The 13712-nt window shown below is 41.1% G+C and overlaps 1 protein-coding gene across 3 annotated transcripts in view; it reads right to left on the bottom strand.

Moving 5' to 3' along the window:
- The window catches only part of CAT (catalase), a 42251-nt gene that overhangs the window by 17994 nt on the left and 10545 nt on the right, over positions 1 to 13712 (bottom strand). Inside the window, exons 1-6 of one of the 3 annotated variants that reach the window (XM_036258055.1) lie at positions 9172 to 9273; positions 8054 to 8225; positions 6921 to 7031; positions 5038 to 5168; positions 4508 to 4612; positions 3291 to 3416 (exon numbers count right to left, since the gene is read on the bottom strand). In XM_036258055.1, the coding sequence (XP_036113948.1) occupies positions 3291 to 3416; positions 4508 to 4612; positions 5038 to 5168; positions 6921 to 7031; positions 8054 to 8225; positions 9172 to 9228 (702 nt within the window). In that variant the 5' untranslated portion in view covers positions 9229 to 9273. Of the gene's footprint in view, positions 1 to 3290; positions 3417 to 4507; positions 4613 to 5037; positions 5169 to 6920; positions 7032 to 8053; positions 8226 to 9162; positions 9274 to 13712 lie in introns of those variants that run through there. The other 2 variants (XM_036258054.1, XM_036258053.1) reach the window with 2 other exon arrangements.

Genomic DNA, 13712 nt, shown 5'->3' with positions numbered 1-13712 from the left:
CAGGAAATTCTACTTAATTATTCTGATTCTTATAAATGTCTAGGGAATCCATCTAGACAATTCATATTTAAAATTAGTCCTATCACCCAGCCAGTGTGGCTCAGTGGTGGAGCATCAACCCATGAACCAAGAGACTACCAGTTCGACTCCTGGTCAGGGCGCATGCCCAGCTTAGGGGCCAGATCCCCAGTGGAGGGCATGCAGGAGGCGGCCAACTGATGTTCTCTCTCATGGATGTTTCTCTCTCTCTCTCCCTCTCTCTTCTTCTCCCTCTAGAAAAAAAAAAATCAATAAAAAAAAATTTTTTTGCCCTGGCTGGTTTGCTCAGTGGTTAGAGCGTCGGCCTGCGGTCCAGAGAGGCCCAGGTTTGGTTCCCGCTAAGGGCACGTACCTTGGTTGCAGTTTGTCCCCTGCCCTGGTTGGGTGGTGCGGGAGGCAGCCACTCGATGTGTCCCTTTCACGTCGATGTTTCTCTCTCTCTCTCTCTTCCTCTCTCTCCCTCCCACTCTGTCTGAACAAAAAAAAGGAAAAATGGCCCTGGCCAGTTTGGCTCAGCGGTTAGAGTGTCAGCCTGCGGTCCGGAGAGACCCGGGTTCGGTTCCCGCTAAGGGCATGTACTTTGGTTGCAGTTTGTCCCCGGCCCTGGTTGGTCGTGCGGGTGGCAGCCACTCGATGTGTCCCTTCACGTCGATGTTTCTCTCTATCTCCCTTCCTCTCTCTCCCTCCCTCTCTATCTGTACAAAAAATGGAAAAATATCCTCGGATGAGGATAAAAAAAAAAAAAAAAAAAAGAAAAAAAAAAAGGAAAAATGTCCTCGGGTGAGGATAAAAAAAAAAAAGAAAAGAAAAAAATTTTTTAATAAAATTAGTCCTATCTTTCCCTTTTTATATTCTACATTATTTGAATTTTTAAATTTGTTGATGTATAGTTTATTTTCAATTTTTTTCCCATATAAATAATGCTATATTGAAGTCTTCAGACAAGCCAGAAAGTTTTTTGGCATAAAATTTATCATTGTAACCATTTTAAAGTGTCCATTTCAGTGGATTTTTAAGTATATATCTCAAAATGGAGTTGCTGGGTCATATGGTAATTCTACGTTTAATTTCTTAAGAAACTCCAAAACTGTTTTCCAAAGTATGGTTACTATTTGAATTTTTATACTGTTACTCTTCAAATCAGAAAAAAAAATTTTTTTTAATGAGCAAATATTAAAACTAGAGAACTTTCTTTTTTGCATGAAGCAATTTTTAAATTTCATTTTTTAATAGGTCAAATCAATTATTGAAGATTGTACTCAGCTTGTATCCCTCCACCCCCACACCCTTACCTTTTTTTAAAAGAAATTACAGAATCATAGTTCAGCGTACAGCCACTCTGAAACAGTTCTGTGAGCAGGCAAAAGTAGTATTCTGACTTTTCAAACAAGCTGGTAAGTCCCAAAGAAGTTAAGTCACTTTCACAAGTGCTCCTATTATCTCATATCATACTGATCTTCAATAAATGTCCCACCTATATCTTATTCTAAAAGATCACCATCAAGCCAAGCTCCGTGAAAGACTTCCTTAGCAAAAGTCAACCCTGAAAGACTGGTCCTTTATGACCACAGAAATCCCACTCTCTCTAGCCAGTGACAAGATTTGACTCCTTCTTACTATCAGACCAGAAATAAAGCCAGGATTAAAAAATGGAGGTCACCATCTGCTGATCACCCAAAGAACTAATACCTAAAATTGTGCACTAAGATAGCAATACCTTTCTGATTTTAATTAAGTCCCTTGGGCTTAGAAAAGAATACTCTTAGCTCAGAATAATCCAGACTGGTGAATCTATGTAGCTCTTAGGCTACCTCAGGGCCCTCCACTGAACAAACGCATAAGCAAGCCAATCTTTTCAGGACCATGGACAGCTGGTATTATTATCCCAATTTTACAGAGACAAAACTGGAGCTCAGAGAACTTTTAATAATGTGCCCAAGTTACAGTTATCTAGAAGAACAGAGATCTGAGTTCAGACTGGTTTAACTGCAAAGCCCCAACCATGCTAGCTGTCCCAGATACAATCCTTTAGGCCTGCTCCAACACATCTCCTTTCGGCCAATGGGCCAATTACATGCCAGTTGAAAGCCGATATATTCCTTGCCAAAGATTAGAGATACAAGTTATAAGTATAAAGAGGGGTGACAGTATTCCTATTTGACATACCTACCTAAGTTGTGCAGACAAATATTAAGATAGGACAGATAAGACAGAGACTGTATTGTCATGAGTCCACTTGTGTCTCTTCTTATTTTGGCAGTAGCATTTGGAAACAAGTTCTTAGACAACCAGAGGTTTTCTAATAACCTTCTAGAGTTCTCTTGAAATATTGCTAATTCCAACAAATGCCAAGACCGTACTAAGAGAAAGTTCTTTAAAACACTTCAATTAATTAAAAGGTTCTCAAATGCTTCCCCAAAGGTAACTGACTTGATCTGATTGTACAAAAATAAATTTTAAAAATAAAATTTTTGTTTTCTGACATTTGTAATTGATTTTACTTATTTTCTTTGTTCACCATATACCCTTAATAAATGCTAAATAAATGGATGGGTGAATTAAGATGTTAGGAGAAATGTACTGGGAAAGATAACATTAGATTTTGAAAGTAACGGTGAGATAGGTATTGCTGAAAGAATGTCCCACTTCTGCCTCAGCCCCCTCCTGGACCCCAAAAGATATCTGTATTTAGAACAATGACTCAGCTAGGAAAGGCAGAGCAGAGCACTTTACTGTCTGCTAAGGCTTGACTCTAAACTCCAACAAAGAATCCTAGCAAGCTAGGCTCACCCAGGCAGAAATCTCCTTTGGCCTATCAAACCTTAGATCTTTCCTCTCTAGGGAGAAAAGAACCTCAATGTGCACCTGCCAGCACCAGAAACATTAAACCAGAAAGCCAGCACGAAAGGAACATTTCTCAAATATGTATGGCAGAGTTGCCAGAGGCCAGAAGGAAAAGAAAGCTTGACTATGGACAATAGCTATGTCATCTCACCCTCTGACCATGTGAAAAGAAGAGACCAAAAGGAGACCACACCAGTTCTTCTAACTGGGCAGCATGAACAGGTGGTGGGCAACAAAACAGTTATGGTTCTAACCAAATAGATCAATACTTCTAATCCTTGGGGGTCGGAAGTAAGGGAAAGGTTGGAGAGGCCGTGGTCTTTTTTATCTTTGCCCAATCCTCAGAAGAAGTAAGAATGTGGGTGTGGGGGGTGGCTTCTAACCCTTGCCCCAAAGGCAACATGTACCTTATAATGGAATTTGCAATAAACTGCCTCTCCATTCACATTAACCAGCTTGAAAGTATGTGACCCATATCCATTCATGTGCCTGTGTCCATCTGGAATCCCCCGATCACTGAACAAGAAGGAAACCTAAGGAACAGAAAAATAAAAACTAAAATATTTCGGTTTAAATCAAAACATCCTAGATTTCTAAGACACTCCTAAATTTCCAGACAGTCCCTAGTACGGAACATAGTAGCCAAGCACCCACAGAAAGGGTTAGCATTATTATCTTTTTTTTTTTTAAAGACAGATAAATCATTAACCTCAAAGCTCAAAATTCTATAAAGAAATGTTAAATCAAATCTGAAAACTAACCTAACTTGTTATTCAAATTTTATTTTTATTTTAGCCCTGACCAGTGTGGTTCAGTTAGCTGGGCATCATCCTGTGCACCGAAAGGTTGCCGGTTCAATTCCAGGTCAGGGCACATGCCCAGGTTGCAGGCTTGATCCCTGGTAGGAGGCATGCAGGAGGCACCAATCAAGATTTCTCTCACACATCGATGTTTCTATCTCATATGAATGTTTCTCTCTCTCTCTCTCTCCATTCTTCTCTCTCTAAAAATCAATAAATCTTTTTCAAATTTTTTTATTTTAGCCCTGGCTGGTTTGGGTCAGCGGTTGGAGCATAGACCTGCAGTCCAGAGAGACCTGGGTTCGGTTCCCACAAAGGGCACTTACCTCAGTTGCAGTTTGTCCCCGGCCCTGGTTAGGTCGTGCGGGTGGTAACCACTCAATGTGTCCCTTTCACTTCGATGTTTCTCTCTCTCTCTTCCTCTCCCTCCCTCCCACTCTATCTGAACAAAAAATAGAAAAAACTGTCCTCGGGTGAGGATAAAAAAAATGTTTAAAAAAACAATTTTTTATTTTAATAGTAAATCTGTTTAGTATTACTTTCCCCTCATTTCCCTAATACTTTACACTAGATACTTTAATCTTTAATATTACTAAATATCAATTGATGTTTCTAGCATCATGGAAGGTCTATGAATGGGAAAGACTAATAAAAAGGTCATTATAAAATTCTTCAAGATCAAGAAAACTGAGGAAGCCTCCCAAAAAGAAAGTCAGAAATCAATTCCAATAAACAGTCAAAACTGGAGAAACACATTCTAAGACATCATTATAGTTCCATCCCAGGTGATACATTATAGCTTAAGGGAAAAGGAGCATTCCCACCTGATGCAGAGACTCAGGACGCAGGCTCCAGAAGTCCCAGACCATGTCTGGGTCCTTCAGGTGCGTTTGAGGGTTTCTCTTTTGGCTGTGGATGAAGGACGGAAACTAAATGGAAAAGAAAAACCCAAAGCTAAGTTGATAGGAATTATGGCATCTTATATTATATGCCTATTGCTAGGTTTATGGATTATAATTCTGAATATCATCCTAGAATTTTAAACTGCCAAACCCTAAAATGAAACTTACCCTCCACCTGTTGCTAGGGCAAAGTGCTCTCTGCAAGGAAAACTGAATGATTCCCATTAAGTCAGTGACTCCTAAAATGCCCAATCCAAGACCAATGGTAATTGTTGTAATTTGATCTTATAAAAAGATATAAAATACAGAAAAATGTGTTTAAAAGGTAATCCCCCTCTTACCCGAATTCTCTTACTGCCTTTCTCAGGACTACCCCTCAAGTGCCAATCAATATAGAGAAATCAATTCAAACCAACAAGCATTTGTAGAGTGCAAAATACTGTATCACCTACCAATATGGCATCCCTGATGAAGAAAATGGGGGTGTTGTTCCCAACAAGATCCCAGTTACCGTCCTCTGTGTAAAACTTCACTGCAAACCCACGAGGGTCACGAACTGTGTCAGCTGAGCCCGACTCTCCAGCTAGAAGATTCAAATCGGGAAAACAAAGCATTTAGCAGAGTACTTCGCAACCAAGAAGCCTAAAGTGGTAAAGAAACATTGGTATCTAGCCTTTCCAATCCATTTCCTAGAAGTAAATTAGGTATTTAAGTGCCTAGGTTATTATTTTTACCACCCACCAGCTAATTGGTCTACAAATTAAACAAATGAATTAATTGAGAGTAATAAGAGAATACAGGCATGCCTCATTTTATTGTGCTTTGCTTTATTGCACTTTATATCATAGATGTTTCATTTTTTACAAATTGAAGGCAAGACCCTCCACCAGCAAAAATGTTATGACTGGCTTTATTGCAATACTGCTTTATTGCTGTGGTCTGGAACGGAAAGAAAGCACAATATCCTGAGGTCTGCCGGTATATGTAGTAACAGCTGAAAAGAGTATTCATTTAATATAATTAGGAAGCTTTGTTCAAACAGGAAATTAAAATAAGGGAAGAGAATAATTATTAAGATAAGGTAGTAAACAAAGAGAATAAAAGAGTTATCAAAATTATGAGGTTTATATTAAGAAAAATGAATTAGCCCTGGCCGGTTTGGCTCAGTGGTTAGAGTGTCGGCCCTCAGAACAAAGAATCTCAGGTTCGATTCCAGTCAAGGGCATGTACCTTGGTTGTGGTTCAGTCCCCAGCCTTGGTCAGGGTCATGTGGGAGGCAGCCAATTAATGTGACACATTGATGTTTCTCTTTCTCTCTCTCTCTCTCTCTCTCTCTCTCTCTCTCTCTCCCTCCCTCCCTCCCTCCCTTCCTCCTCCTCCTTCCCTCCCACTCTATCTAAAGATAAATTTAAAAATATCCTCAGGTGAGGATTAAAAAGAAAGAAAGAAAGAAAGAAAATGAGTTAAAATATAGATTCGTATTCTTTTTTTTTTTTAATTTTTTTTTTATCCTCACCCGAGGACATTTTTCCATTTTTTACTCAGATAGAGCGGGAAGGAGAGAGAGGAAGAGAGAGAAACATCGATGTGAAAGGGACACATCGAGTGGCCGCCACCCACACGACCCAACCAGGGCTGGGGACAAACTGCAGCCAAGGTACATACCCTTAGCGGACACCGAACCCGGGTCTCTGTGGACCGCAGGCTGACGCTCTAACCACTGAACCAAACCGGCCAGGGCTAGATTCGTATTCTTAATTTCATTTATTTTTGCATTCCAAAGAACTTTTAAAATGCAAACAGAAAGAGAAACAGAGACAGAATCGCAACACTGTAGTGTTAATATGTAGCATGAAAGATGTACTTCTATTAGCTCTGTTACATGAGAAAAACTGCTTAACCTCTCTGAAATAGAAATAATCCCACTCTGCAGAGTAAGTCTGCAGATCAGATTACAGACAGCTCAAGTCTGTAAACATGGACGGGATAGAGCTAATTCTCAGTACAGGGCAGCTGTTATCGTGGTTATTGAATAAGAACACCAACTCCATGCTTCTGTTTGAGGCAATCAGTTCCTGACAGGAAAATTCTTTCCAAACGTCACAGAATTGCAGAGGTGGCCTCCCCATAAGTGTGATTTCCTAAGACCTCAATGAACATAATCATAAGTAACTTCCTACATGTTTCAAAATATTTTTTCTACTGTAAACACCTGGCTAGAATTTGGAGAAGTGCTTGTTTTCTCTCTTTTAATAAGTTTTTCTTGAAATTAAGTTAGAAATGCCCCTAATAAGGTAGGTACAGGAATACCTGTCATGCAAACAGACCGACTTACCAACAGTGGAGAATCGAATTGCAATGGGAGTCTTCTTTCCAATATGCTCGAACACCTTTGCCTTGGAGTATTTGGTAATGTCATGCGTGACCTCAAAGTAGCCAAAAGCCCCTAATGAGAAACACACAGACATCCTCATCATGAGACCATCAGACTATCAGACCTCACTCAATAGGCATCTGGGTGACAAGAGAAACTGATGGTTTAGCACCAGCCTTCTGGGTGAAGGGGAGATGTCCAAATACAAAATGATGGAGTAAACTCAAAGCCCTATTATCATAGTGCTAAACTGAGTGCTGCACCGCAGGAGCCAAGAGGAGGAGACGAGTGGGCTGGCAGTATCCAGGAAAGGTCGCCCCAAGGACACAGGGCCTGAGAGGGCCTTAAAATACAGGTAGGACCTAGGAGAGAATAAGAACCAGGAGGAGAGGAGAAGAAAAAACAGGGAAAGGAAGAATAAGCACTTAGGAAGGACACTACAGAGCCGAACAACAAGATGAACAACTTATCAAAGTCACCATGGAAAAGCCATGCCTAAAAAGCTGGAGAAGATGGAAGAAGAAGAAGGAAATAAATCAGGAAGTCCTAACTGGGAGTCCAAGGAAGCAGCTAAGGGAAACTTTTTCTTCCTTCCTATCAAACTTTCTTTCGTACTGCGTTCTCAGCTTTCTTTTAAACACACCTCCATCTTTTGTTTCTGTAATAAAAGCAAGGTAAATGTTTTACAGATGTTTTGGACGAAAAGGAAAAATGAGCACAAACCCACCACACTAACACAACTATCCTCAATTCTGCACAGTACTTTCCATCATTCATTCAGTTAGTGCACCACCTAAATCTGGTTATAGTATATCTATGTCCATGTATCATATTTTCATTTCTTCACTAAACTGCATAATGGAAGAAAAGGAAGATTACTTTTATTTTCAGTAAAATCAAGTATTTTATATGTAAGGTTCAACCCACAGAAATAAACTTCATTTAAGTATTAATTCCTATTTCGATGGACATTTGTTCCTTCCCCCTAGAATGGAGATTTGGCACTTCTATTAAAGGAGGGCCAACACTCTGAGAAACCATTCTGAACCCAGGTGTTGTGAAACAGTCCTCAGACATATGGACAGGGCTCTCACCTGCTCCTTTAGCATGGACGACTCTCTCAGGAATTCTCTCCCGGTCAAAGTGAGCCATTTCATCGGTAAAAACCACATCCTGAACCAGAAGGGGCCCTCGGGGCCCTACTGTCATAGTATTAAGTTTGTCCCCTATTGGATTTCCAGCCCCAGTGGTGAGGACATCAGGTTTCTAAGTGAACATGAAAGGAAAAGAGTACAGGAGAGTCAGCACAAAAACAAACAAACAAAAAACACCATGTTCATTTACACTGTCATAGGTACATCATTTTGCAATTATCATATTTTCTACCCAAACTCTTTTAAATTTTTTGTGTCCAAAGTACTAAAATACAAGATATGCCATTGCCTGAAATTTATAGTTAGGTCTCAGACATCCTTGACACCAATCTGCTAAGAAATCTATTCTGAAGAGCAGGAAGATAAATAACCTGCCAACCTGCCCAGCTTCTGCTTTAGATACAGCCATTGGGCTCCACCCCCAGATAGGGATCCCCAAAAAGGGATCATATGTGCTTAACACTGAATGTCCAAATGAACAGTGAGAAGACAGTCTCTGGAGAAGCTACGCTAGTCCACACATCACTGAAAACTCACAAATGCTTTATTATACTAAAGATGTTAAAGTGGGTCATCCTGTTTATTTCGCTCAAGCAGTGTATACCAGCTACCTGCAACATTTCTTTTCAATTCCCCAAATAGAAAAGTCAATGGCTTTATTGTCATTGAATATAAACTGTCACTGGTAAGATAGATAATAGCATTCATTTTCTAAAGATGTCAAATGACTCTGAAATAGGTTAGGTTATTGTACTGTGATAAGGCATTATTTAATCCACTCAATTCTCCAATTTCAGTTACATCTGAAGCCTCTCAGCCGACCCGTCTCTAGGGTGGGAGCAGTTTTCAAAGCCCCACCTGATCCTGAGTAACTCTTAGCTTCATCTGTTCCATCGTCACACACTCCACTTCTGACCCCAGACAAATGTCTCTCCAGTGTCTTCCCCTCACTGGAGAATCAGGGAGATGTGTGGGTGAAGCAAAGCTAAACCCCTCCGTCCTGGGAGGACAACTCAAAAAGTCTACTTATGAAAGTCAACGATACCAACCTCACATACCCAAAAAAGCATGCTCAGAATTTCCACAACCTGGAGTGGAGGATATTCAGTGCCCATCTGTCTTGAATATTAAAATACACTTGATACCTGCCTTTTCTCTAGAAGGAAAAATGGAGGAAAGTCACTTAAAAAAAAAAAAAAAAAAAACAACTATAAAAGTACCAAAAGCTCTTTGGGAAAATGCACTGAATGAAAGAGATCTTGGAATTTGAATAATTAATAAAAAAGACTCACACACATGCGCGCACACACACACATGCACACTAATAAAATCCCCTTAACCACTAGTTTGTCCACGTTGAAATGGGAAAAGGTCAACACGGCGTCGTGGAGAAGTCACAAGCCCCAGCCTCACATAGCCTGGCTCCAACTTCCAACTCTGCTGTTAGCAGATGTGCACCCACTAGAAGGTACATATTAGTTATCTGCAGAATGGGCAAAAAGTGACTACCGCCCGGAGTTAGTACATGATTAAAAGAGCTAAATGTATGTGAAATGCAGGCTGCACACCTAAGCACATGTATGCTACCACTTTACTGGCTTCAAGAAACAGACCTAACGGCAGAAGCACATTCTAGGGTTTAGTTTTTGGAGACCATGACAAATGTGTAGGCCTCCATCCAGACCCTCACCCCACCCCTACCCATTCGGCAGCAAACCCTTCTAAACTGTACAAAAGTTCAACAGTTGAGTCAACAGTTACCTCCAATCACACCTCTCCCTTCACATGTGCTAACACATGTATACTTCCATTTAATAAATCAGAAAAAGGAGTGAAATCATAAAATTCACCTTTCATTTAAACCTAAACCTTAATTTTTCAACCTTGGCTGTCACTGGAATCACCTGGGGAACCTTTAAAGCACACTGATGCCTGGGTCATCCCCCTAGAGATTAGTGACAGAGCCAGTCTCTGGGTGAGACCTGGGAATAGAATTTAACTCCTAGGCAGTAAAGGAGTGAGAATCACTGACCTAAAGCTTCTGGATGATCCACAATTAAAATAATAAACAAGTCTGAGCAAACTAAGTCTGTCTACTCTTTATGTGCTCTTTTCAATATATAAAAAAGGTGCTAAAGTAAACCTAAAAAAGTAGGGGGATGAGGACTTCCGGTCAAGATGGCGGCGTAGGTAAACGCCTCCCACAACCACATCAAAGTTACAACTAAACTACAGAACAACCATCATTCAGAACCGCCTGAAATCCAGCTGGATGGAAGTCCTACGGCTACGGAATTAAAGCAGCAGCCTCATCCAGACTGTAGGAGGGCGGAGGGAACGGGCTGGGCCCACACCCACGTGTGGGGATACAAATCAGGAGGACACCTCGGCTGGGAAGGTCCTCCCTGAGGACTGAGGGGTCCCCGTCCCACACCAGGTGCCCCGCTCAGGGTTCCAGTGCCAGGAAGAGAGTCCCCATAACTTCTGGCTGGAAAAACCAGTAGGAACTGAGGCTCAGGGAGGTTGAGGCGGCTGGAGCCCCAGGCAGCTCCTTAAAGGGCCTGCGCACGGACTTATGGACTCTCTCCCTCTAAGCTCGGAGGGGAGGCAGCTCGAGGGTCACCAGAGTCATACAGGGGAGAACTGAGCTGTTTGGCACTGGAGCGAGGGCTGGAGAGGGGGCTTTCTCGGGGACAAACATGCTGTCAGAGGCCTTTGTTCCTTTGGTGAGCCCTTCCCTGGGGCGGCAGACAGCCGCCATATCTGGGACTCAAGCAACCTGCCTCACACTGGTAGCCCCGCCCTGCTGACTCCCTGAGGCCCCGCCCCACCCAACTTTCAGGCCGTTGCCACTTGCTTCACCATAAGATTGGCCTGTCTTGGATCCTGCTTCAGGTTTTTCCTAAATTCTTTCAGACAAGCAGCATCTGGTCTCAGCTAGCCCCATACTGCTCATTAAGTAATACACAAACAAACACAGGGAGGGAGCCAAAATGAGGAGATAAAGAAACAGGTCCCAAATGAAAGAACAGAACAAAACCCCAGGAGGAGAACTAAGTGAAATGGAGATAAGCAACCTAATAGATGCTGAGTTCAAAATACTGCTTATAAGGATGTTCAATGAACTTAGTGAGAACCTCAGTGAACTTAGTGAGGGCCTCAAGAGCATAAAAAAGGACCAGTCAGAAATGATGGATGCACAGTCAGAAATGAAAGAAGCACTAATTGAAATAAAGAATAATTTACACAGATTCAATAGTAGAGTACGTAAATCCAAGAAGCAAACCATCAATTTGGAATATAAGGAAGCAAAAAATGCCCAATCAGAACAGCACAAAGAAAAAAGAATTCAAAAAAGTAAGGATAGTGTAAGGAGCCTCTGGGACAACCTCAAGTGTGCCAACATTCGCATCTTGGGGGTGCCAGAAGGAGAAGAGCGAGAACAAGAAATCGAAAACCTGTTTGAAACAATAATGGCAGAAAACGTTCCTAACTTGGTGAAGGAAACAGACATATAAGTCCAGGAAGCTAAGAGAGTCCCAAATAAGATGAACCCCAAGAGGCCCACACCGAGACACATCATCATCAAAATGCAAAAGGTTCAAGACAAAGAATCTTAAAAGCAGCAAGAGAAAGGCAGCTAGTTACCTACAAGGGAGTTCCCATAAGGCTGATTTCTCAAAAGAAACTTTGCAGGCCAGAAGGGAGTGGCAAGAAATATTCAGAGTGATGAAAACCAAGAACCTACAACCAAGATTACTCTATCCTGCAAAGCTGTCATTTAGAATCGATGGCCATATAAAGACTTTCCCAGACAAGAAAAAGTTAAAGGAGTTCATCACCACCAAACCGTTATTATATGAAATGATGACGGGTCTTTTTGAAGAAAAAGATAAAATATATGAACAAACAAAATGGCAATGAATACATATCTATCGACAATGGAATCTACAAACAAAATGAAAAGGTAGAACAGAAACATTCTCATAGATACATAGAACATTTTGTTGGTTGCCAGATGGGAGGGGGTTTGGGGGAATGGGTGAAAAAGGTGAAGAGACTAAGAAGTCCAAATTCATTGCTACACTGACAAACCTCAAAGGGAAAGGGGTTGGGGGGTGGGAAGAAATAAACCAAAGAACTTATATGCATAACCAGTGGACATAGACAATAGTGTGGGAAAAGGCGGGAGGGGGGTGGGAGTGGGGAGGAGGGGGTCAATGGGGTAAAAATGAGGAACATCTGTAATACATTCTACATTCAACAATAAAGATTTAAAAAAAAAAAAAAGTAGGGGGACATTCCAATAAAGAAGCAGAGTATGAGAGAGGATACCAACAAGCTCAGTAAACGTAAGGCGAATAGATCAGGGTGTCAATTACATCCCTGCACCCTTAATTCAGGGAAAGAGCTGCTGCTAAGAAAAAGATGAGACATCACATGTCCCCTCCTCATGACCAGGTCAAGGTGATAAGGTCAGTAATAAAAATCATATCCATAGGAGGCAGATGCAGAGTAGTTTGATGAATCAATCAATCAATTAACTAAAAAATGATATGTCTCGCCTGATGACACTGAGTCAAAGAATCTCCAAGTGGGAATGCTGGCATTTGCCGCCATCGGGCCTCCCTCCCACTAACACAGGAATTGGTTCCACCACACCAATCCTGTTAAGAAATGAAATGTAGGTCTGCAAGTTACAAATGAAGTATTCAACATCTCTTCTAATTCCTTGCTCTGATCGATCAATTGTCCTCATTTTTAGCAGCTTTCCTCACACAAGCTAATGTATATGCAATTTGCCTTCCAAGTAAGTGGGGCAGGAAAAGCTTCAACAGAGTCAGCGACTCAGAAAGGAGACCAGTGGGCAAAGACTAGAAGGGAAAAGGTCCCTGACTTCAGGGGATGTTTAGGACAATGTTAGCTAAGACACACTGGCCTGGACTAAAGATAAGAGAGCATTTATTAGAAGGTGAGGAGAAGGATGCAGTATATTTGTTGAGATAGAGTTACTGTAACGAAGCTCTTCTAAACAAAATAAGGGGTGGGGCTGGGAAATGGAAGATGGAAAGCAACTTTTTAAAATTCATTTCTGAGAAAGGTACAAGGCTTTAGAAAAGCTTCTAGAAGATCCCCATGTGAGCAGAGGTATGGCCTCATAATACCCTCTGATCTCAGTAGTATCTATGTTGTGGGGAAGTAAAAATAAACACTCTGGGGTTAAGGGTTCTTCCAACCAGAACCCAAGACAAGAGGAATGGAAAGTAGTTATTTAATGCATCTGCTTGCCTGGAGGGATGCTATCCTCCAACTTCATCTCCTAACGTACTACAGAAGATGCAACCTCATTATCTCTTTAGCTTCCCTCTTCTACTCTCTAGGAAGACTAGAGTCAGGAAGAAGAGATATCTTAATATTTAGACTAAATTCACTCAACAACATTCAAAAATATCTATTGAGTACCTACTATGTGTTAGGTGCTGGGGATTACAGCCGCAAACATCAAAATTCCTGCCCTCATGGAGCTTATATTCTATTGAGAATGTTAAATATTCTATTATTTATAGTAGCAAAAGCTTAGAAAAAGTTTAAATGTTCA

This window comes from Molossus molossus, unplaced genomic scaffold, assembly GCF_014108415.1.
Source record: "Molossus molossus isolate mMolMol1 unplaced genomic scaffold, mMolMol1.p scaffold_m16_p_13, whole genome shotgun sequence".
NCBI lineage: Eukaryota > Metazoa > Chordata > Mammalia > Chiroptera > Molossidae > Molossus > Molossus molossus.
This window is presented reverse-complemented; position numbering and strand designations above follow the sequence as displayed.